The sequence below is a fragment of the Neophocaena asiaeorientalis genome, unplaced genomic scaffold, assembly GCF_003031525.2.
Source record: "Neophocaena asiaeorientalis asiaeorientalis breed wild unplaced genomic scaffold, Neophocaena_asiaeorientalis_V1.1 scaffold648, whole genome shotgun sequence".
Taxonomy (NCBI): Eukaryota; Metazoa; Chordata; class Mammalia; order Artiodactyla; family Phocoenidae; genus Neophocaena; species Neophocaena asiaeorientalis.
The window spans coordinates 5870230-5893852 of NW_020172781.1; the positions used below are offsets into that span (position 1 = coordinate 5870230).

Sequence of the window (23623 nt, forward strand, 5' to 3'; positions counted from 1 at the left end):
TAGGTCCCTCATATACAGGTCACTCATGGTTGATCTGTTTTAGCATTTTATGCTAGCATTAAAAATTGAAGTTTTACCTACACGAGTAATACATGAATCTCTTTTACCTGTTAAAAAAATTAAAATATTACAGAGAAAACTAAATTTGGCTTTGACCATCCCTAATCCCCACATGCCCTCCCTAGAAATAACACTGCTATCTTCAATTTGCTGTGTATCCTTCCAGACCCTTCTGTATGCCTTTACATACACAGAAATACATAGACAGTATGTAATATATTGCGATGTTTAGTAATCTTTTAAAATTTCTAAATAAATACCATCAGATGTATTGTTCAACAGCCTTTCATTTCATTCAGGGCAAAGAAATGTTAACACATTCTCACTCAATATTAAAGAAAAAAACAGTGAAAAAATGTGCAAAGTATGTCACCTTTTGCATAAACAGAGGAAATATTAATATATGTATGTATTTGCATCTATTTTCTAAAATGATGGAAGGATAAACCAGAAACTGATCAAATGGTTACTTAAGTGGGGTGAGGGGCACAGGGAAAGAAGCTACATTTCCCTGAATGTACTTTGTTTTCTAGTTTTGACTTTGGAGTTAGGTAAGTTAACTCCAAAAGCAATGTAATCGAAAAGAAATCTTTTTAAAACCAGAAGCACATGAAATTAACAGTAAATCAAGTTGGTGACATAACCACACAGAAGAAATATTTCAAGTGATCTTGGGACATGATCTTATACAGTCTGCCTTGATGGGATATGGCCTAAAGACACAAAGAACCACAAATAAATCTTAGATATGTGTCCTGGAGACTTTTCCATAATATTTCATATACATCTAACTAATTTTGAAAATTGATCCATAATAGTCCACCACATGGATGCTTTTTTAGCCTGTTCCTTATGTGGTTAACTAATTTTTTTACTTTAAAAAATTATGTGCACATAATTTTGTATGATGAATGATATTCTTCTTCAGAGTCAACTGCAATGCTTCCTTGTTTCTTTCTGGATTATTCTATGCTTATGTGTGCATATGGAGCAAGTTTTTATTTTCTACACATGGGAGCATATATTACACCTTGTTCTGCCTCAGTCTTTTTACTGACTGTGTAGTGTTCCCCTGCGGGCATGTTCCGTATTTGAACCAGTCCCCTGTGGATGGATATTCAGGCTGCTGCTGGAAGTAGCACCACAATAGACATCCTAGTCCATCTGTCTTTGTGCACCTGGTCTGCAGGTCTTCGAGTCTGTGGACGAGGTGGAGCAGGTGGAGGCAGAATACAGGTTGGAGGAGAAGCAGCCCAAGATCCCCAACGGGAACCTGGTGAATGGCACCTGTTCCCCAGACTCCGGCCACCCTTCCTCCCACAACTTCTCCTCGGGCCTCTCGGAGCACTCAGAACCCAGCCTGAGCACGGAGGACAGCGTCATGGACGCCCAGCGCCCTGCCCCACTGGTGATTCGACCCAGGGACAGCGGTGTGGATGACGGGCAGAGCAGCGAGGCCACCACTTCCCGGGACGAGGCCCCCCGTGAGGAGCTGGCTGTGCAGGACAGCCTGGAGAGCGACCTCCCGGCCAACGGGAGCATGGACGAGTTCGTGTCCATCACTGGCAGTATGGATGTAGCTCTGCCCGAAAGGGAGGGCCCTGCGATGGAGGGCTGGAGGGGCATCGAGGTGGGGAAGCAGAGCCAGGTGGGCAGTGAGGACGACCTCTCAGAGGAGCCCGAGATGGAAAGCCTCTTCCCCGTGCTCGCTTCTCTGGCCGTGACCACTTCTGCCAACAACGAGGCATCCCCTGTGTCTTCTAGTGGCGTCACCTACTCTGTAAGTCACCAGGATTCTTCTCCACTCAATTTTCTGCAGCCTCAGGAGGGTGGGAGTGTCCCACAAACCTCAGTTATCCAGAATGACCTCTGGTTCATTGCCTTTTCCCATCACGGAGGGTTCACTGTAGAAACCCATTTGGGAGAGAAGATAATATAATACTTAAAGAACACAGGCTTTGCAGACAAACAGTGCTGGGTTCAGATCCCAGCTTAGGTCCATCGCTTTATCTTTCTGAGCCTCAGTTTCCCTATCTATCTCATACCTTCCTCCCTGAGTTGTTTTCAGAATTAGTGAGTCAAGTCCTCTGTGCTCAGCCCATAGCGATCAATAGCAACCTTGATGGTGAGCATCCTGATTTACACTCAGGTCCAATATCTTTTAAATATTTTACTTTCTTGCCAAAAAGCCCAAAGCAAAGGACATCAACTGAAAGGGAGGTTTTTCTGGGCCAGGTGTTGTATATCCATTTTCTTTTGTTTGTTTTTTGCGGTATGCGGGCCTCTCACCGCTGTGGCCTCTCCGTTGCGGAGCACAGGCTCCGGTCGCGCAGGCTGCGGTCGCGCAGGCTCAGCGGCCATGGCTCACGGGCCCAGCTGCTCTGTGGCATGTGGGATCTTCCCGGACTGGGGCATGAACCCGTGTCCCCTGCATCAGCAGGCGGACTCTCAACCACTGCGCCACCAGGGAAGCCCTATCCATTTTCTTTTAAAGGACTTTTTATATCTATCACAAAGAGTCAAACAGTCAGACAAGGCTGGATCCAAAAACTGGAAGTTGTCTGCCCGACCTCTGCCCATTAGGCTCTCCCCAGAGGCAGTAGTAGTTACTTATTCTGCCCCAATTATCTGGTGTTTACCCTCATGTCTGTAAATAATACACTTGTATTGCTACTTACTGATCTTTTTTTGTTTTTCTTCAGTTTTTGACATCTATTGACTCCCCACTGTGGAGGAAGAGGATTCAGTCTTCTTCCTTCCCCTCCACTGCCCCCTCACCACACGAGTGAAACCGTCCCACAATCCCCACCCATTCACTATGGTCATAGTAATTTTAGTTAAATGACTGTTCGGTGGTTATATTATTATAAGAATTTAATGCATAATCCATGTAGTAACCTGTATATGTTTCTTCTTTCCTGCAAAAAATTTTGTTTTTCCTAGAAGTATTTTCATTTCTTCGTTTGCTTTTTATTAGTTTGCTACATATATATTGTAGCATATATATACATATATATATCAGTCTTAATTTTTTCATCTATAAAATGGGGATAGTAATTCTATACATCTCATAGGATTGTGTTGTTTTATTTTTTTTTGGTTTATTTTTTAAAATATATTTATTTATTTGGTTGTGCCGGGTCTTAGTTGCGGCATGCGGGATTTTCATTGCCATTTGCGGGATCTTCGTTGTGGTGTGCAGGATCTTCAGTTGCAGCCTGCGGGCTCTCTTAGTTGGAGCATGCGGGATCTAGTTCCCTGACCAGGGATCAAACATGGGCCCCTTGCATTGGGAGTGTGGAGTCTTAACCACTGGCCCACCAGGGAAGTCCCAGGATTGTGTTGCTTTATAAAGGAAAAAAATAAAGAGAATTTTCATCATACAAAGTGAAAGAGGCTTTCTCAGGAAACAATAGCAACAAAAATAAAGTCGAACATCTGACTGGTCCAGGTAGAGGAAGTTTTTTTCAGTGATGACAGGAGAGGGCTAGGAGGAGGAAAGAGAATCTCTGGAAGACAGCCTCTGTGAGGAGTTGGGATGTAATTGTTCTTTTCCTCCCCTCCTGGGGGCCCGCAGCCAGAGCTGCTGGATCTGTACACAGTGAACCTGCACCGCATCGAGAAGGACGTGCAGAGGTGTGACCGCAACTACTGGTACTTCACACCCGCCAACCTGGAGAAGCTACGGAACATCATGTGCAGGTGTCCGGGGTGGGTGGGGGGGATGGATCAGTCAGGGATCGGGAGGGGATGGCACAGGTGTGGGCTACAGGGAGCCCATTTAGAATCGCACTCTCTGTAGCTGGCACCATGCCCACCTTGAATCTCATTCCAGCCCATCCTGACAATTATATAACAATTATAGTAATGATAATAATAGAGAACATTTATTAAGCACCTACTGTATACCAGGCACTGTCCTGAGCCCTTTACTAACATCATTTCACTTGGTCCTCACAACAAGCCTATGAGGTAAGTGTTATCCCCTTTTATAGGTGAGGAAATGGAGGCTCAGAGGGGTACCGCATTGCTCAGGGTCCCTCCAGGTGGGCAGTGGCTGTACGGGAACTCACCCATTTCTCTCGGACTCTAGAATCTCTGCTTTATTTCTTTAAGCCAGGATTTGTGGCTCCTTGTTACTTTTCATTAAATAGTAAATATTTTATTTCTTGATATATGAAAGTAACCCATGCTTATTAAAAACCTGAGTCAACCAAAGAAATCAGAAGTTCATAAAGTATAAAGAGAAACTACTCCTTTTATATCCAGTCATTAATGCCACTCACCTAGAAGAAGAAACTACTGCTAACAGTTTAGTGAATATCCTCCCAAGCCATGTATATGAGATATCTATGTATACACATATATAATAGATAGTATGTTATATAATATACAGTGTTATACTATATAACATATATAATTATCCTTCATATGTAGTATATAATTATATAAATATATAGTATAATGTGAATATACACATGTTAATATATTGATATTTATTTAGATAGTAATTAATATTTAATGTAATATAATGCTATATAACTATATAAATATATAGCATGTAATTATACTATATAATATATAGTTATACTATGTAATATATAGTATAATATAATATGAATGCACACATTTTAATTTTTTAAAAATGTTTATCTGCATTGGGTTATACTATAAACTATTTTTCTACAACTTGCTTTTTACACTCAACAGTGCATCCTGGACTTCTTTACATGCTACTCTAACTCAGGGGTTTGCAAACTACTACTACAGCCCATGGGCCAAATCCAGCCTACCACTTGCTTTTGTAAATAAAATTTTTTTTAGAATTTACCTATGCCCATTTGGTTGCGTATTATCTGTGATTGCTTCTGCAGAGTTATGTGGTTGAGAAAGAGAACATATGGCCTACACAGCTGAAAATACTTCTTATCTGGACCTCTCAGAAAAGGATTGCCAAACCCTGTTCAAACCGTTCTTATTAATAGACACCACCTCTTAACTATTCTGTCTTATGGTCTCCCAAGCAATTACTGCCACTCAAAATTTAGTTGATGAGATACAAACATAATTAACTTTAATATAGCATGCTACCTTAAAATTAAATAGTGCTGGGGGGGAAGGAAGGATAGACTGACTTTTACCTAGTTATGGCACCAGGAGAAATCACGGAAGGCCTCACCGTGGTGTGACCTTCAAGATGAATTTTGGCAAAAAGAGAAGACACTGAAGAAATAAATCATTCAGCACTGAAGTTAAGGGCACATACTCTGGAGTGAGGCCACCTGGGTTCAAATCCTGTCTCTACCATTTATTGTTAGGTGTATGACCTGGTGCATGTCACTTGGTTCTCTGTGCCTCATTACCCTTACCTGTGAAATGGGATAATAACAGTAACTTTTTCACATGATTATTTTGAGAATTAAATGATACAGTACATGTATAGTGGACAGAGCATACGGTAAATGCTTAGTAAATATTAGTTATTATTATTAAGGGACAGATGGAAATTCCAGGCAGAGGAAACTGCTGGGACAAAAGCTCAGCGGCATGAATGTATGCTTTATTTGTACAAAGGTAAATACCTCTGCAGCTGGAGGGAAAGAAGCACTGGGAAGTGATGTGTGAGACTGTAAAGAGGGATTGGGAGGAAACTATGAACTCCTTGCACCCCCAGTTAAGGAGTATGGACACTGTCCTGTAGCATGCAGTGGGGTTTTTGAGCATGTAGTGGTCTCCTTGAGCTGAGCTTTAAGAAGGACATCCTGGTGACTGAGCATAGGATGTTTGAAGAGAGTGAGACTGGGGATGGGGATGCAGGCAGGAGGTTGAGGGAGTGGTCCAGGTGAGAGATGGGGACCAAACCAGGATGGAGGTAAAGGAGGAGGGGGTTGGAGAGGCATATTGTGGGGGCCATCACTGGGCATCTTGTGTCTCTCTTGTAGCTACATCTGGCAGCACATTGATATCGGCTATGTCCAGGGTATGTGTGACCTCCTGGCTCCACTGTTGGTCATTCTGGATGACGGTGAGTGTATCCTCCCTGCCCCAGACCTGGGGATGCAGTTTCCTTCCCACTACACAGAAGAGAGGTTAACCTGACTCTGTGACTCCATGGAATGGGTCAGTACAGGTGCTCAGAAGACCTGTCCAGTGAACACATCAAGGTCCTAGTGAAATAAAAAGTTCTCTTATTCCATGTTGACCAACACTTATTTCCAGGTGTCCAACACCCATCCAGGCCTTTGCTAGCCACTGGTTTTATAAACATGAGTGAGAACAAAGGAAAACTCAGACCCAGACAGCTTCACTAGTGAATTCTACCGAACACTTAACAAAGAATGAATACCAATACTTCATAAACTCTTGTAAAACAGAGAAGAGGGAACACTTCTCAACTTATCCTATAAGGCAAGTCCTTATATGAGGACCCACTGGTACCCTGATACCAACACCAGACAAAGACATCACAAGAAAAGAAAACTGCAGGCCAATATCCTTTATGAAATCAAAGGCAAAAGTCCTCAACAAAACACTAGCAAACTAGAATCCATCAATATATAAAAAGGATTATATTTCAAGACCAAATGGGATTTATCCCAGGAATGCCAGGCTGGTTCAGTGTATGAAAATCAATCAGTGTAATTCACTACATTCATAGAATAAAGGACAAAAATCACATGATCATGTCAGTTGACAAAGAGATGCCATCTGACAAAATTCAGCAGCCTTTCACGATAAAAACTTCAGCAAACTTGGAATAAAAGAGAACTTCCTCAACGTGATAAAAGGCATCTGTGAAAAACCCACAACTAACATCATACTCAATGGTGAAATACTGAACGCTTCTCACCTAAGATCAAGAGTAAGACAAAGATGCCCACTTTTGCCACAAAAGGCCCTCGCCTTTACAATTAGGGAAGAAAAAGAAATAAAAGGCATCCAGATTGGAAAGGAAGTAAAACCATGTATATTTGCAGATGACATGATCTTGCCTATAGAAAACCCTAAGGAATCCAAAACACATTAAAACTAATAAACAAGTTCAGCAGGGTTGCAGGATAGAGGACCTATATAAAAGTCAGTTGTATTTCTATACAATTACCATGAATAATCTAAAAATGAAATTAGGAAAGCAATTCCATTTTCAATAGCATCTAAAAGAATAAAATGCTTAGGAATAAATTTAACAGAAGTGCAAGATTTGTACACCAAAAACTATAAAACACTGCTGAAAACAGTGAACCAGAAACACAAAAACTTAGTTATTTTTCTTCCAGTGAGCATGTAATTCTTAATTGATTTGAGTTTGCAAATAGACAAACAGGTAAAAAAAAAGAAAGAACAACAAAGAAAAAAAGACGACAAAATTGGATTCTCTGTCATCTCTCACCCAACAGAGAATAGGCTTTCATTATACACCCAACAGAGATCACCAAATAGTCAGACCATAAGAGCAAATCCCCAGTCACTGCTGCCACCAATTCAGATTAACTTATTTAAGGTATACAAGCCAGAAGTGAAAACAAATACATAACATCAGTAGAAAAAGAATAAAAGAACTAGAGGGTCAGAAAAAGTTCTGTTGCCACCGAGGATGTACAGGTAAATTGATTTAATTTGTCTCCATTGGATTAATCCCCTCAAATATCTCAGTGGATGACCTTCAGAACTGATAAAATATAATTTTCAAAAAGTTAATGTGTCTCTCTCATACAAATAAAATAAACACATGACAAAGATTTTATTCAACTTATTAATGAGGAAACCAGTAAGATATGAAAACTGCCTCCAAGAGCATGTGAGAAGCTGGGCATTTTAGCAACATTAAAATAAGATTGCTGCCAGAAGGGACAAATCTGTAGAGACAGAAAATAGACTAGTGGTTGACAGGGACTGCAGGGAGAGGGAAATAGGTGATGACCTCTGATACAGAGAGAGTGTCTTTTGGGGGTGATGAAAATGTTCTGAAATTAGAGATTTTGGTTCACAGAAGTGAATATACTAAAACCAGTGAATTATACATTTAAAAGAGTGGATTTTATGGTACGTAAACCTCAGTAAGGCTGTTTTAAAATGGGAAGTATAGCTCCCAACTCTTCAGAGCTGAGCATAGTGACTTGCTTCCAGAAAGTTCAGTGTAGAAGGGGGTGGGAGGTGAGAGAGAAACTATGCAGTGGGGAAACCTGAAAACACTGCCTCTATCAGGTGGCCAAGGTCATCAACCATCCTCAATCACGTTGATACAGTATACCCTTGATATGATGTGATTAAAATGGCACCTTACCTACGTCTTTCTCCCAATAACCCATAATTCCAGTCTTATCATGAGAAAAACATCAGATAAATTCCAATAGGGAGGCATCCCGTAGAATACCTGACAAGTATTCTTCATAACTATCAAGGTCATCAAAAACAAGGAAGGCCTGAGGCACTGCCGTAGCCAAGAGGAGCCTAGGGAGAGATGACAGTTGTATGTAATGTAGTCCTTGGATGAGTTCTTGGCACAGAAAAAGGACCTAAGATAAAAAAAACTATGGACTTGAGTCAATTATGTATCATCAGTGGGTCATTAATTGTAACAAACGTACCATACTAATGGGAGATGTTAGTAATAGGGGGAACGAGGTGTGGGGTATATGGAAACTCTCTGTACACTCTTCCCAAGTTTTCTGTAAATGTAAACTGTTCTGAAAAATAAAGTCTTTTAAAAAATAAATGAGATCCTACTGTGCCTCTGGAAACCTTCTCATAACTTTCCCCAAAGTTACTAGGTGTTAAGAGAGAAAAAAGGTACTATTTTCAAATAAATTTTTTAAACACTGGGTTGAACAATATAAAAGATTTTTAAAATTACATGACTTCTCAGAGCCTTTTCGTTCTTAATATAGGTAGTGGCTCTCTAAGCAGCATTTCCCAATGTTATTGGACCCTTTCTTTGCATAAGGCCTGCAAACACCCTTCCAATATTAACAATTGATCTTTTTTTTTTTTTTTTTTTTTTTTGTGCGGTTCACGGACCTCTCACTGCTGTGGCCTCTCCTGCTGCGGAGCACAGGCTCCGGACACGCAGGCTCAGCGGCCATGGCTCACGGGCCCAGCCGCTCCGCGGCATGTGGGATCTTCCCGGACCGGGGCATGAACCCGTGTCCCCTGCATCTGCAGGCGGGCTCTCAACCACTGCGCCACCAGGGAAGCCCAACAATTGCTCTTTTAATACAGTGGTTCCCAGACATGAGAATTTCATGAACCCTGTAGAATTTTTTTTTTCAAAAAGTTTGGGACCAAACATTGTCAACTTTTCATTATAGCAAATAGGGATCTTTAAAACAGAGCATTTTGCTGTCATCATTGTTTCCTAAAATAAAACACTTCAGTACCTCTAAAGGTGGGAAGTATGTAACTAATTGGAGAGTGTTCCTTGAAATGGTATACGTTTGTACTCCATTGTCCTTATGTTTCTCATTTGGCTGTGGACTTTGTGAAGCAGCTCAGGGCCTCGGACCATCACTTTGGGACCTCGGGTTCCTTGGGCAGCGGCGCAGTTGACTGTTCCTCCTGTGCTCTTCCCGCAGAGGCGCTTGCCTTCAGCTGCTTCACCGAGCTCATGAAGAGGATGAACCAGAACTTCCCCCACGGAGGCGCCATGGACACGCACTTTGCCAACATGAGGTCGCTAATCCAGGTAGGACCTTGTGCTTTTCAATAATATAACATTCCAGCTCAGCCCAATGGACCGCAAGCCAACTTAATAGCCCCGCCTTGTTTAACTTGATTCAGTCGCTCAATCCTACTTAACTCAGCCCAGTTGAGTTAAACGAAAAAACTCAATTCAGCTCAACCTTCACTCAACAGCTCAACTCCACTACATTCATTCTCACTGAGCATTTATTTGGTTCAGGCACTGGGGCTACACCGACGAACAAGACATGGCCCTCGCCCTTAAGAGGATGTTTGATTGTATTGGTCCTTTTCTGCAAAGAAATATTTGAGTATATTTCTCTCTCTCTCGCTTTCTCTCTCTCTCTCACACACACACACATACACACCTTTTTTGAGATCAATTCATATACCATAAAATTCACCCTTTTAAAATGTTCAATTCAGTGATTTTTAGAATATTCACGGGTGTGAAATCATCACCACTATCTAATTTCAGAACACTTTCATCACCCCAAAAAGAATCCCCATACCCATTAACGTCAGTCCCTCCCCAGCTCCTGGCAACTACTAATCTACTTTCTGTCTCTATAGATTTATCTATTCTGGACATGTCATATAAATGGAGTCACACAATATGTGGCCTCTTGTGTCTGACTTCTTTCACTTAGCATCATGCTTTCAAGGTCCACCCATGTTATAGCATATATCTGTACATCATTCCTTTTTATTGCCGAATATTCCATTGCATGGATAGACCACATTTTGTTTATCCGTTCATCCACTGATAAACACTTGAGTGGTTCCCACTTTTTTTGCTGTTATGAATAATGCTGTTGTGTACATTCATGTACGAGTTTTTATATGGACATAGGTTTTCATTTCTCTTGGGGATATACCTAGGAGTGGAATTACAGCTGCACCAGTTTGCATTCCCACCAGCAACATATAAGGGTTCCAGTATCTCTTCATCCTCACCAACACTTTGTTGTCTGTCATTTTTATTATAGCCATCCTAGTGCATGTGAAGTGGTCTCTCATTATGGTTTTGATTTGCGTTTTCCTAATTGCTAATAATGCCCATTTGTTGCATCTCTCGTGCTTATTGGCTATTTGCACATCTTCTTTAGAGAAATGATGGGGTTAGGTTGAGCTAGGTTGACTTCCACCTCAAATCCCTTGCCCATTTTTAAACTCCACCTGGTTGTTAAGGGCTGTATGGTATCTGGTGTGGGGATGTAGCATCATTTATTCAGCTGTCCCCTCTAGTCTAGCCTTTGCCCAGGAGACTGATGCCTATCTTTCCTTTCTCTGACAGATCCTGGACTCAGAGCTCTTCGAGTTGATGCATCAGAATGGGGACTACACTCACTTCTACTTCTGCTACCGCTGGTTCCTGCTGGATTTCAAGCGAGGTACAGACTTCAAACTGGAAACTTGTTCTCAGACTCTTTGTAGCAGAATCTCAGGGGAAAAGGTACCAGGGAGGTGAGGCTGGGAGGTGTTGTAACAAAGCCAGTGGAAGAGAGTAATGCCCATTTGTTGAGTTCTGACTATCAGTTCACCCAACTTATCTTGCAGAGACACTATGCAGTAGGTGTTGTCACAGTCCCCATTTTACAGATGAGGAAACTAAGACTGAGAAGAACTAAATTCAGAGCTAGGAATAATAAAGCCAGGATCTGAGCCCCACTCTGTCTACCTAAGCCCAGTTCCCTTCCATTCTATTAAGCTGCTTATCAGAGGCCAAGAACTCTGAAGCCCATAGAGCATCTTTCACACGTGACTTAGAAATGATGTCTGACACAGTGCATTGCTGTCATGCCAATTTGGGGTGATGCTAATAATATCTAACCTGTATGGAGGTGTTTATTAAGGTCCAGGCACTGTGCTGGGCCATTTCTATGTATTATTTCTTCAGTCCTTTATTACTGGTAGTATCACCACACTTACAGATGAGGAAAGAGAAGGGCTCATGGAGGGGAAGTAACTAGCCCAAGGTCACCTTACTAGTAAGTGATGGGGCCAGGATTCAGACTGAGTTTATTGGACATAGGAAGCCTTACTTTTCATCATTGCTCTATTCTATCTCTTTACCAGACCCAGAGGCAGCAGCCAGCTCTGCCTGGGTGCAGGGGGAAAAGGAGATACCCCCACTGGTGCTAAAAGAGATGGAGGGAGCAGGGAGAGAGGGGGACACTGACCAAGGGGCAGGGCAAGGACAGGTCAATGTAAATCAAATCTGCATGTGCCCGGTTCCTCCACTTACAGGATGTCAGAGTTGGAAACTTACAACCCACCTGGTGTGCATAGCCTATTGTACAGAGGGGAAAACTGAGGCTTCTGTCAAATGACAGCATCCAGGTCTCCTGTCTCCTGGCCTGAGCTCTGTCCACTGCTCCAGGACAGAAGCGCGGACCATGGCTGGCCCGGGATCTTTCCGGAGGGAGGGCAGCACCGTGAGCTCAGTGACTGACCCTTCCCCTGCGTGTGTGTGTTGGTGTCCCGGCAGAACTCATCTATGATGACGTCTTCTCTGTTTGGGAGACCATCTGGGCAGCCAAACACGTGTCGTCCGCCCACTATGTCCTGTTCATCGCGCTGGCGCTGGTGGAGGTCTACCGTGACATCATCTTGGAGAACAACATGGATTTCACAGACATCATCAAATTTTTTAATGGTATCCATGTGACCAGGGTCTTATCTGAGGGATGCAGGCTTCTGGAGGGCCCCTTCCTGGGGCCTGGAGAGGGATGGAGGGTCACTGAGACTGATGCACCATGAAGGGGATGGAGGAGGGTTCTCCCCACTTCTTGCAGCTATTTCCAAATGGATGAGTTAACATCTTGTAATGCTGAGTGATCCCTGTGTGTTTTTCTCAGGGATCTGGCAGAAGGGGCCTAGGTGTTGAAATCAGGCTCAGGGAGCATCCCTGGCTCTGCCATTAATCAGCTGTGCCATGGACACGTCACTTCCCCTCTCTCTAAACATCTGCTTCCTCATCTGGGAAATGGAGTAACAGTGTCTTCTTCAGAAGGTTGACGTGTGTAGGGAAAGCAGATACAGGAAAGCAGTTGAAATGGCATGAAAAAGGCACAGTCTTTGAAATCAAACAGAGATGGATTCTGATCCCAGCCTTGCCACCTGGGAGCTGTGTGCCTTGGGCAAGTGACTTTATGTCTCTGGGCTTCAGAGTCCTCGGGGATAAAATGGTACTAACACCTCCCTCACGAAGATGTCAGGAGGATTCAATGAGACCACAAGGATATAAAGCCCATCAGTCAGATGGTACTTGGCTCATAGCTGTTACTATGAATAGAAGCTGTTGCTACTATCAATATTATCACTATTAAAACATTTTCTTAAACTAAGGAAGGTTTTGGAAAAAGCAAAAGAAGAAAAAAGCCACCTGTGATGACCTTACACTGGAAACATTATTAGTTTTCTTTAAAGAAGCTTTTTTATTTTGGAATAATTTTAGATTTAGAGAAAAGTTGCAAAGATAGTACAGAGAGTTCCCAATACCCTTCACCCAGCTGCCCCTAATGTTAATATGTTACCTGATCCTAGTACATTTGTAGAACAAAGCAATTAATATTGACATATTATTATCAACTAAACTACAGACTGACTTGATTTCACTTGGTTTTTAACTAATGTCCTTTTTCTGCTCCAGGATCCAGTCCAGGAAACCACGCTGTACTTAGTGGGTTCATTTTTTAAAAAATGTTTTTTCCATCTAGTCTTTCCCAAAGTAATGGATATTTTTATGTTGTTACCATTTCAGAATCCAGCTGTATCTAGGGTTTTTTCCGCTTAATGTTTTAAAAACCATCTTCTATATAATCATTTTTTAAGACAGCAGAATATACCTCAAGTGACTGTTCATAACTTACTGAACCGTCCCTTCTGATTGGGCATCTAGGTTGTTTTCGGTTTGAGGGTGTGATTGAGAACCCAAAGCAATTCCTGTCTTAGCGTGGAGGTTCTCAAACTTTCTCAGTTCATGGCACCCCTGATTTCTCCGTAAAGTTTTCGTGGCACTCGGACCAAAAGTTCCATTCACTAACTAGTTAGGTCCAAACCACCTAATAAGTATATCTCTCCTAACAACTTAGTAGCCATTTGAAAAAATAATACGTGTACGTCAAAAGAAAATCGTATTTTTATTTTATAGTTAAATAAGTACAGTTACTGGGACTTCCCTGGCGGTCCAGTGGTTAAGACTCCGTGCTCCTGATGCAAGGGACATGGGTTCAATCCCTGGTCAGGGAACTAAGATCCCACACGCCACACGGCGTGGCCAAAATAAATAAAAATAAATAAATAAATAAGTACAGTTACTAATGGGTGTGTTCACCTGTTGGGCTTTGCACAACTTCTCAAACCTTGGAATCATTTTGAACCCCACCACCTTCATTTCCTGTTCCACAGTGATTTTCACATGATAGTTGCTTTTATCACGGCAACTGCTTGCTGAAAACCTAGTTCTTGCAAAGCTAGAAAGCCGTTAATAGGAATGTCATGAAATTTGCAAACTCACTTGCATTAGCAGTTTATGTGGTGTTCAGTAGATGTGGAAGATAGCTGTATTTCCCTCAAAGTTTCCATGTGTTCACTGTGGCACCCTGGGATTCCTCAGCACCCAGTTTGGGAACCACGGTGTTGGTGTTTTTTGTTTGTTTGTTTGTTTTTCTTCTACCAAATCATTTCTTTCTTTCTTGTTTTGTTTTGTTTTTCTGAGGTTTTTTTTAAATGTTACTTATCCCTATTTTTATTTGTTTTTATTTCAACTTTTATTTATTTATTTACTTACTTGCCTGTGTCGGGTCTTAGTTGCAGAACGCAGGATCTTCGTTGCGGCATGCAGGATCTTTCACTGCAGCATGCGGGCTTCTCTCTAGCTGTGGCATGCAGGTTGTCTCTCTCTAGTTGTGGCGCACAGGCTCCAGAGCGCGTGGGCTCTGTAGTTTGCAGCATGTGGGCTCAGTAGTTGTGGCACGCAGGCTTAGTTGCCCCGTGGCATGTGGGATCTTAGTTCCCTGACCAGGATTCAAACCCACGTCCCCTGCACTGGAAGGTGGGGACTACCACTGGACCACCAGGGAAGTCCCCAAATGAGTTCTTTATGATAAATGTCTAAGTTTAGGATTATTCTGCTTTGAAGAGCTGATCATTTTGTGTCACTCTCGACAAAGTGATTACTGGTCCTTTCTCCCCTCCCCTCCCCCTCTCCTTCTGTTGCTTCCTTCCTTCTCTACTTCTAAGCATCTACCATGTGCCTGGCATTGCTTTCTTAAAAGGTGTCCAGTCATTATGTTTGTAGGAGGGTGGTGGGAGGACCTAATTTTTTTTAAACACACACACAGAGTCAGCTTCGTCTCGTCTGATCTCACAGTAACCTTGTGAAGTAGATACTGTTATGGTTCCCATTTGACAGATGAGAAAACCGAGGTCTGGACATGCAGGCCTTCCCCAAAGTCTCTGCTTCCAGAACTGCTCTGGGGGTGACGCCAGATGACGACGATGATGATGGGGATGCCCCAGAGACCTCTCTGGGCACTGAAAGTGCGTCCCAAGGATGGACACAGAAGGAGGCTCATGAGATTTTACTTCCGCTCTTTCAGAAATGGCCGAGCGACACAACACCAAACAGGTCCTGAAGCTGGCCCGGGACCTCGTGTACAAGGTGCAGACCCTGATTGAGAACAAGTGAGGACCATGTCACCCAGGCAGCGTCACCCAAGCCTCTGCCCACCTGCCTGTCCTGCCTGCTTCTCCTCCTGGCCGCCCAGGGAGCAAGGTCCTGGCATCTGTTCCCGAGCATGGACCTCTGTGCAAAGAGAAAGTACCCCAACTTTGGCCACCAGGCAGGTGGGATCGAGGGATTGCCCCTTCAGTTCAGCCTTACGTTTTTCTGTTTGACCAAAGATTGCCCAAGTCTGGGATTTCTCCCTTGTGGGAGTTGGGAGTTGTTGGTGTGCGGAGGGAACGTCTTCGTTCGTGGTCCCCAGAATGGTCTCCTCCCTCTTCTCTCCCATCCCTCCAACTGTCTTGTCGGATGAGACTTGGGGAGGGAACTTTTTGGAAACTGGTATAGGAGAGGTCTGTGGGGCTACCTCTGTACTTTGAAAGGGGCCTTTGGAGATGTTCCAGAACGTGGCTGGAAGGTTGGCCTGGAGCAGAGCACTGTTGACATTTAATGCTTTTTTGAGGGATGCTGCCCTGTGCACTGTTGGAATTTGAGCAGCATCCCTGGCCTCTACCTACTACATGCCAGTAGCACCCTCCTCCCCAACCCCTTGTGACATCCCGGAGCACCTCCAGACATTGCCATATAGCCCCATTTGAGAACCACTGGCTTGGAGGAGGGGCTACAAGTGTATCTCCCTCTCCACTTTCTTTGTACCTGAGCCGCCTATATCCTGAGACTTCTTCTGTTTAGAAAAGGCACATGGGGTCCTTTGCACATCTCTCTTGGGGTCCGGGATTTCAACCGTTGTATATTTCTCATTTTTTCTCCTCCACCTGGCCCAGGAGAGACTTTTTTCTTCTTTTAAAGAAAGACGTCTGCCTGTGAGAAGTGTCTGTAAGCATGAGATAGGCCTCTTCCGGGTCCTGCTCAGGGGCACCCGGGGCAGGGCAGAGTCCACATTCCCCTTCCTCTCTTCCTAGGGAGGACCTCGCCTCTCCTTCCGTACATCGGGTCTGATGTTCCAGAAGCTTGGAAGATGTGTGTTGGTGCAAGCCACTTGTTTAGGGAGGCTGGCTTTTCTCTAAGTGCCCTTGCTCACTCAGGACAAAGGAGGGAAAGGAGGACAGAGGTTGGCCCAGGTAGGGTATGGCGGGTGTTTTCCTTGGGAAAGAAACATCAGCTGATGAACTGGTGCCAGGGTCACAGAGCAGACTGGAAATGGTCCCCTCCATGTCTTCACACAGAGGGTCACCAATCCCCAAACAGACTCTAAGCAAGCTAGTTTACCTGCCTACCTGTCCTCCCAAGAGAGTGGTCCTGCCAGCCCTTCTCTTCCGAGAGTGTACGAGAGTCGTCGGGAGAAACAGTGAGAGTTGGGGAGGGATGCTCGTCCCAAGAATGGCAGGTAGGATTTTGGAGAGGGTAGGAGACTCATCAAGCACTTTGAAGCATTCGCAGAGAGAGTGCATTAGTCCTTCCGTCCTGAGGAAACCAGGAAGGGGAGCAATCCCTGCCTGGCGTGCTTGTGAAGGCACTTCCCTTGGACCCAGACTTTAGGTTGCACTGAACTTCCGCCTGAGTATGGTCTCCTGGGCAGGATGGATGAGACTAGATGGCCCTCGCTTCCAAAGAACGCTCCGTGAGAAATGCATCTCCTCGCCCTAGTCCCCCACCTTCCCAAGATGGGAGAAAATGTATGAAAGTTCCCTGCAGATAAAAGTTTATATTGCCATTCAACTGTTCACTACAGAGGATGTTATTTTAGCAAGACCCAGGTCCTAGACCTTCCGATTCTTATTTATTTTTTGACAGACTAGTCTGAAAGTACAGCACAAAATCTCTTCTCTGCCTTCTCTCGTGGTGTTCCAGAGAGCGTCGTGGTTGTGATTTGGAATAACTCCTGTTTATTCGGCTTACTGTGTTTATTTGGATCTTTGTACGTTGTGTGTGTCCTTGTGTCCCTGAATCGTATGCGTGCAAGTCGTTTTATCTATGGAGTGCCCTCCTTTTCTCAGTGTTGCCAACGTATCTTGTTACAGTTTACTACAGAGTTGTGTCTATATATAGAGAAAATATATATAAACAGAAACATGGGAACCTGGGTTCTTTTTTGTTTCTTTGTTTGGGGATTTTCTTTTTAATTTGAAAGAAAGAAATGCTTGCTTCTGAAGACTGTGTCCTCATACCCCACCCTCCACCCCACCTCAGTGACCCAGACACAGAGAGGGATGTATTCTTATGATAGCTCCCTGGTCTTTCCCCTGAAACTTCAAGGCTGGTGAATCTCATCTCATCCTTTGTATCAGTTAGCTGTTACCACAAGTATGCTGTGTAACAAACCACCCCAAATCTTAGTGGCTTCAAACAGCCATTTATTTAGCTTGTGATGATTCTGTAGGTCAACAATATGAGCTGGGTTCAGCTGGGTGGTTCTTCTGGTCTCAGCTCGACTTCTTTGTGTGTCTCTGATCAGCTGATGGCCAGCCAGGCAACTCTGCTTTTGACAATTGGCCAGCTGTTGGCTAGGATAGTGGGAGAAACTGGGCCATGTATCTCTCATCCTCCATTAGGCTAGCTCAGGCTTGTTTACATGGCCATGATGGCAGTTTCTAAGAGAGCAAACAGAAGTGTGCAATGCCTCTTGAGACCTAGGATTGGAATTGGCATAAAGTTATTTCTACTATATTCTTTTGGTCAAAGAAGTCATATGGCTGAGCTCAGATTGAAAGGATGGAGAAATAGATTCCACCAGTTGATGGGAGGTTTTGAAAAGTGACAATGAAAAGGGCTGTAAATACAGGCATGGAAATAATTGAGTATTTTTGCAAACAGTCTACCATGTATCCCAAGGTCCATGCACAGGAGGGGTCCCAAGATGGTCAGCCATTGGACTCAAGAGTATACCTCTAAGTTGATGCCCCACTGTGTCCCCACTGCTGAGCTAGCTCCTCTCTCGCCCCCAGTGTTCCCATAGACCATCAACTTATCTCCTCAGTATCTATGATTCCCACTCACGGCTGCCGTTCTGAACCACAGTCTTTGGGCAATGGAGACCTCACATGGATCTCCACCCCCAGCAGCCTCTAACCATGCACCAAGGGAAACTTCTGGTTTTCCGCTGCAGAAGCAAAGCTTGATTTAATCTAATGAGCACCCATCAAAACTTCAGGTTTTCTATAGAAAAAGTTAGTTTCCAAGCAAGCCAGCAAAGTAAAGGAGTTTCAGGTGGCATTGGTGGCCTGGCTGAGCCCAAGTCACCACTTTCTTGGAAGATTGCCAGCAGAGGTAAGTCTGAAGCCACACAGCAGCGGGAAGGTGGGGACTTGTCTTTTGCTGGCCCACATGGGGCTCTCTTAGTGGGAAGGTCTGCTTCTTCCTGGGAGAAGCTTCTGAGAGCAAAGACTGGTCCTGATGTTCTGACCATCCTTTGAAGCCACTGGTCTCATTTCCCCAACTCCAGCCATAGCTTGGTACACGTGGCCCTCCTCCTGGAGGACCCCACTATTCTTGCAGCTGCCTGGCACCACCAGACCTGGGTACCACCAGCATACCTGTTATGTGTGTACAAATGTACAGTTACATGCACTATTGACTTACGGTAAAGGATGAAGTATTTTGTGGGAAAAAAATCCTAAGAGAATGTTTTGCTTCTGTAAAGGTTTTCCTAAACACATGCATTTGCACCTTGCATAGATGTGAGAAGATGAGTCTTGGGCCACTAGGCACGTTTTCGTGACTCGAAGCAGGAATGGAGAAGGGGTCTTTGCTGCCATGCGTACGGCACACACAGTTGTCACTGTGGACCCCTCCTCCCCCCTTTTTCTTCTTCTTCCTCCGCCGCCTCCTCCATCTTTTCCTCCATTTCTTTATCTTCTCCTTCCCCCATCCCTCCGATTCCTCTCCTCTGCCCCTTCTGCCTCCTTTCCTTGTAGCCATGGGCATGTGGACACTGTCCGTCACCGTGTCTTCTGACTGAATGTTGCTGTTCCCGTTCAGAACAACACTGCTGGGTTTAGACCCTCGAGCTGCTCTGTCATCTCTCTTCTAAATCACATTCCATTTTCTTTTCACCTCGAGCTTTCCATTTGGCTTGTGGGAGAGGCCATGGGGCAACTGAGAAGCACTTAATGCAAAGAGTTTGGGAGGCCCCGACCATCCCATTTCAGAACGGCTGCAACCATTTATGCCATCCTGTTTCATCTTCCTTCTTATCCCTCCCTCCTTCTCTCCCAGGCCTGAGGTCCCAGCAGCCCATCAGAGAAAGGAGGTGAGGGTACAGTCAAGGGCAGTGGGAGGAAGTGGTTTAGATTTCTTTCCTTTTCAACAGATACTCAAGTTTGAAAGACATTAGATCCATCAATCAATGAGTCTTCTCCCCAGGTTTTATGACAGCATCAAACTCAAGTCACCTGCAGTCCACCTTTATGATTTGGACCATATCTGTGTACCATCTGTACTATTATATCTTTACTAGTCTTCTTTTTTCTTTTTACTTTTCGGCCACACTGTGTTGCATATGGGGTCTTAGTTCCCCGATCAGGGAGCGAACCTGCACTCCCTGCAGTGGAAGTGCGGAATCTTAACCACTGGACCGCCAGGGCAAGTCCCTTTACTAGTTTTCTTTAAATCAACTCATTTTTTAAAACCTCAAACTTATGGCAAGCCAGAATCATTTGCATAAACAGAAGATGGTTGTAAAAATAAATCTTATTTTGCCAAAATACTATTTCCCACCAAAGGCTTTCTGAAGCTTGCTCTCTTGCCGTTAAGAAGAGATGCGCTAAGGGTTTGAGAGGTTAAAGACGTGCTAGCACCAGACGAGCCTTTCTTCTTGGAGGACTTCAAGGAGGATTGAAGTGGGAGTGACTTTCTCACCACACCAACTAAAATCAGGTCCTATATCTTTATCCACATGCTTGGGGAGGGATGACTTAGGATCCCAACTCTGCCACTTCCTGGCTGTGTGGCTTTGGGCAAGTGACCTTGCCTCTCTGAGCCTTGGTTTTCATTTCTGTGAACTGGGGGTAATAATGCCTCCCTTGGGTCTGGATTCAGTCCTGGCCCCCCTCTTTCCACTGGGACCCTCTGCCCCTAGCATCACTGGGGATGATTTCCTGGTTGGGACCTCAGTTTCCCTGAGTTCCCATCATCTGTCTTGCTCAGGTTCTCAGGTGAATCTTTGACACAGCTCCTGAAGGAGAACTGGGGAAGGGATGAGCTCTGAGCCCTCTGGGGCTATGACAGAGCAACTGGAGTTGGGTGTGGTGAGGCCATCAGTTCTTGGCAGGAGCAAAACCCACTCTGACTCTGCAGTTTGCATCGGGTTCTGCTGAGTCAGGGAAGGGCTCTCGGGTCTCTGTACTGCTGGCTTTTAAGCTGCTGGACACATTGAGAGCTTGAGCCCAGGACAGGTATAGACTCTAGAAGGAGCACAGTTTGATCCTTTTTGAAGTTCCAGCTTGCCAATCCGTTGCTAAGTCAACCTAGTAGAATTCAAATGACCTACAGACCGATGCCGTTCCCTAGGGACTTTCCATTACATCGGGGTGCTGGGCAGGAATCCTCCAGTATCTTCCTGGCTTGCTTTATTCAGTCTTGTGGGCACAGTGATTTCCAGCCTCGGCAGGTAAAGGACTCCTGCAAACAAAGAATACCTCTTATTATGCTGAACAGAAAATAAGACATCCCTCTGTCTCTTGTCAAATAAAGACAGTGTCTGTGTAAATGCTTCTGCTTCATAGGCTGCAGATTTGCTCCCTTTGGCATTGCTGAAATTGTTGAAGGAGAAAATTAAGGAACTTGGGAGCTACTGTAAGGTTATTACATAGAGGAGGCAGCTCATCCCTAGCGCAGGTGGGTGACCTGAAGCTGAGTTTGGGCTTCTTCTTGGCGGCATCTACTTGCTGCTTTTTGCAATGGGATGCTGCCTGGGCCTCCTGGAATCTTCCCACAGAGCCTGACTCACATCAGAGTGCTGATGACACTTGAAACATACCACTGGTCTTCGAGTCCATTTGGATACCATGTGGTGGCTTCCTAGGTTTTCTATTACTTTATTCCATTATTCTGTTACTTTTTAAAGTAATTATTGTCCTTATTGTTTTTTTCTGAAAGACAAATGCAAGCTGAATTCTCTGTGGTTTGTGTGTTTTCAAAATAATAGAATCGCTCTAATAATATAATATTGTTATTTACAGATGTTCTTAGTTGAACATTTAAAACCAAAAGAGTTTGATGAGCTGGGTCGGGGCAGAGATCACAAATTCAGGTGTTATTTTGCCTCCATCACAGAGTCTGACAGACCTGGATTCAAATCCCAGCTCTGCCACTGATCAGCTGTGTGACTTTGGGCAAGTGAGTTTGTCTCTCTGAGCTTCAGTTTTCACTTTTGTGAAATGCAGATAATAAAGCTTCCCTTAAAGAGAGAGTTTGGTATCAAATGTTTTTGCTTGCCTGGCATCCTTGTCCCATTCTAGGACCAGCAACTTCTCCCATCTTCTGGGGAAATGTATCTCCTACGTTATAACTATAGTTATAGTCTATTGAGCTTGCTGACAAGCCCCTCCCCCCAAGGTGGGCACATGACTCAGTTCTGGCCAATCAGATTCCATCCCTGGGAAGAGAGCGGTTCACTCTTTCTTCTGGGCAGTCTAACTAGAGGGGTACCAGCCTGGAGCTGCCTGTGACTATGTCTCTTGCAGGTAGCGGAGCAGGCATGGCTGCATCCAGCTACTCAAGTGAAGTCTTTAGAGCTCCATCTTTGTCTATCTGGTGGTTCCACTCTTGTCCATGTTGGCTTATACAGGTCCCATGCCCATCTCTGAACCAATCATTCTGACTGGGTTTGACTGGCCAGAAGGATTCATTTGTCCATCCTAAAGCCTGGGGTGGTCAGAGAGTTGCTGAGGGTCATTCCCCAAGGGAAGATTAGGGCGCTCTTCCCAAAGAAGGGCAATGGGTCTTGATAAGCAAAGGCAACGGACTGACTCCATCCCTGGCAGAGAGAGCAATGTGTACAAAGGGGTGGAGCTGTGAAGAGACCTACTGTGAGCTCAGAATTCAGTGTGGCTGGAGGGAGAGGCGCAGGGTTGGGTGAATGACAAGAAAGAAGCTGGAGAGAGAGGTTCGGACTGGATTGTGAGGGGCCTCATGTTCCCCAAAAAACAGTGAAGCTTCCACATCAGTGGGATTGTCCATGGAGGGGTGAGATAGGTCCTTACTGCCTGACACCCCCTCAATCCCCACCCCAGCACTGGACCAACTCTCATCTATAAGGGGCACTCACTAGACGTTTGATGGGAAAATGGAAAATTTTCAAATTCTCCAAGAGGAGGAGTTATAAAAAGGGAAGGATATTTTTATTTTATTCTCTCATAGAGAGAGAATATGCACACACTTATTAAAAGATGTAGTATTTGAGTGGTGACCACGGATTCAAAATTGCCCCAGGCACTTTGCATGAATAGATTTATCCTCACCACCGTCCTGTGAGATAGGGATTATAATAATTATAGCTAAAGTTTATTGAATACTAGTGCCTAACATCATGCTAAGGGCTTTATTTATACACAGCATCTTAAGTTAATTCTCATAACAACCCTATGAGGTAGGCATTATTTCACACACACTCCCATCTTACAGAAGTATACACTGAGGCCCAGAGAAGTGAAGTGTCTTGTCCGAGGTCACACAGCAAGGAAGCAGCAGAGGTGGGATTTGAACCTGGGTGCATGGTGATTTCATACAACTGTTGCATGGGCTCTTTTTGCTCCTCCTGAGATATTTTTATTTGCTCATTTCTGGCACAAGGATGATGCTCTCAGTGTCACTGGAGAAGAGGATGGTCCTTTGCTGGACCTCGGTCACGTGGAGCCACCTGAACATGGGCAGGAGGCTAGCCAGGACTGTGTGGAAGATGGCAGTCACACAGCCCCAGCCCAGCTGGCACTGACCACCGTGGTACACAGAGGAAGCTAAGCAGGCTTCCTTGGCAAATGGGGAGGCCAAGCTGATCGGGAAAACCAGCAGGCCCACAATGGTGGCGATGGCTAGAAACAGCAGCAAGGAAAACTAGTGTGTCAGTCAAGGGGCTCTGGGCTGCCTTTCCATCCCAGGACTCACTCATCCACCCTCCTATCCCCCCACCCATCCATCCATCCACTCACTTATTTATTGGTTCATCTATTCTTTTTTTTTTTTTTTTTTTTTTTG

At 44.4% G+C, this 23623-nt stretch overlaps 2 protein-coding genes across 5 annotated transcripts in view; one reads left to right on the forward strand and one right to left on the reverse strand.

Moving 5' to 3' along the window:
• The window catches only part of SGSM1 (small G protein signaling modulator 1), an 83135-nt gene extending 65629 nt beyond the window's left edge, over window positions 1-17506 (forward strand). For all 4 annotated transcript variants that reach the window (XM_024741506.1, XM_024741509.1, XM_024741507.1 and 1 more), the window contains 7 exons: window positions 1250-1840; window positions 3638-3762; window positions 6003-6085; window positions 9633-9742; window positions 11036-11132; window positions 12230-12397; window positions 15345-17506. In XM_024741506.1, coding sequence (XP_024597274.1) covers window positions 1250-1840; window positions 3638-3762; window positions 6003-6085; window positions 9633-9742; window positions 11036-11132; window positions 12230-12397; window positions 15345-15433 — 1263 coding nt within the window. In that variant the 3' untranslated portion in view covers window positions 15434-17506. The remainder of the gene's footprint in view (window positions 1-1249; window positions 1841-3637; window positions 3763-6002; window positions 6086-9632; window positions 9743-11035; window positions 11133-12229; window positions 12398-15344) is intronic.
• Window positions 17507-23197: 5691 nt separating this feature from the next.
• Window positions 23198-23623, reverse strand: part of LHFPL7 (LHFPL tetraspan subfamily member 7) — a 2607-nt gene continuing 2181 nt past the window's right edge. Inside the window, 1 exon segment of the mRNA XM_024741404.1 lies at window positions 23198-23460. Within this exon segment, the coding sequence (XP_024597172.1) occupies window positions 23198-23460 (263 nt within the window).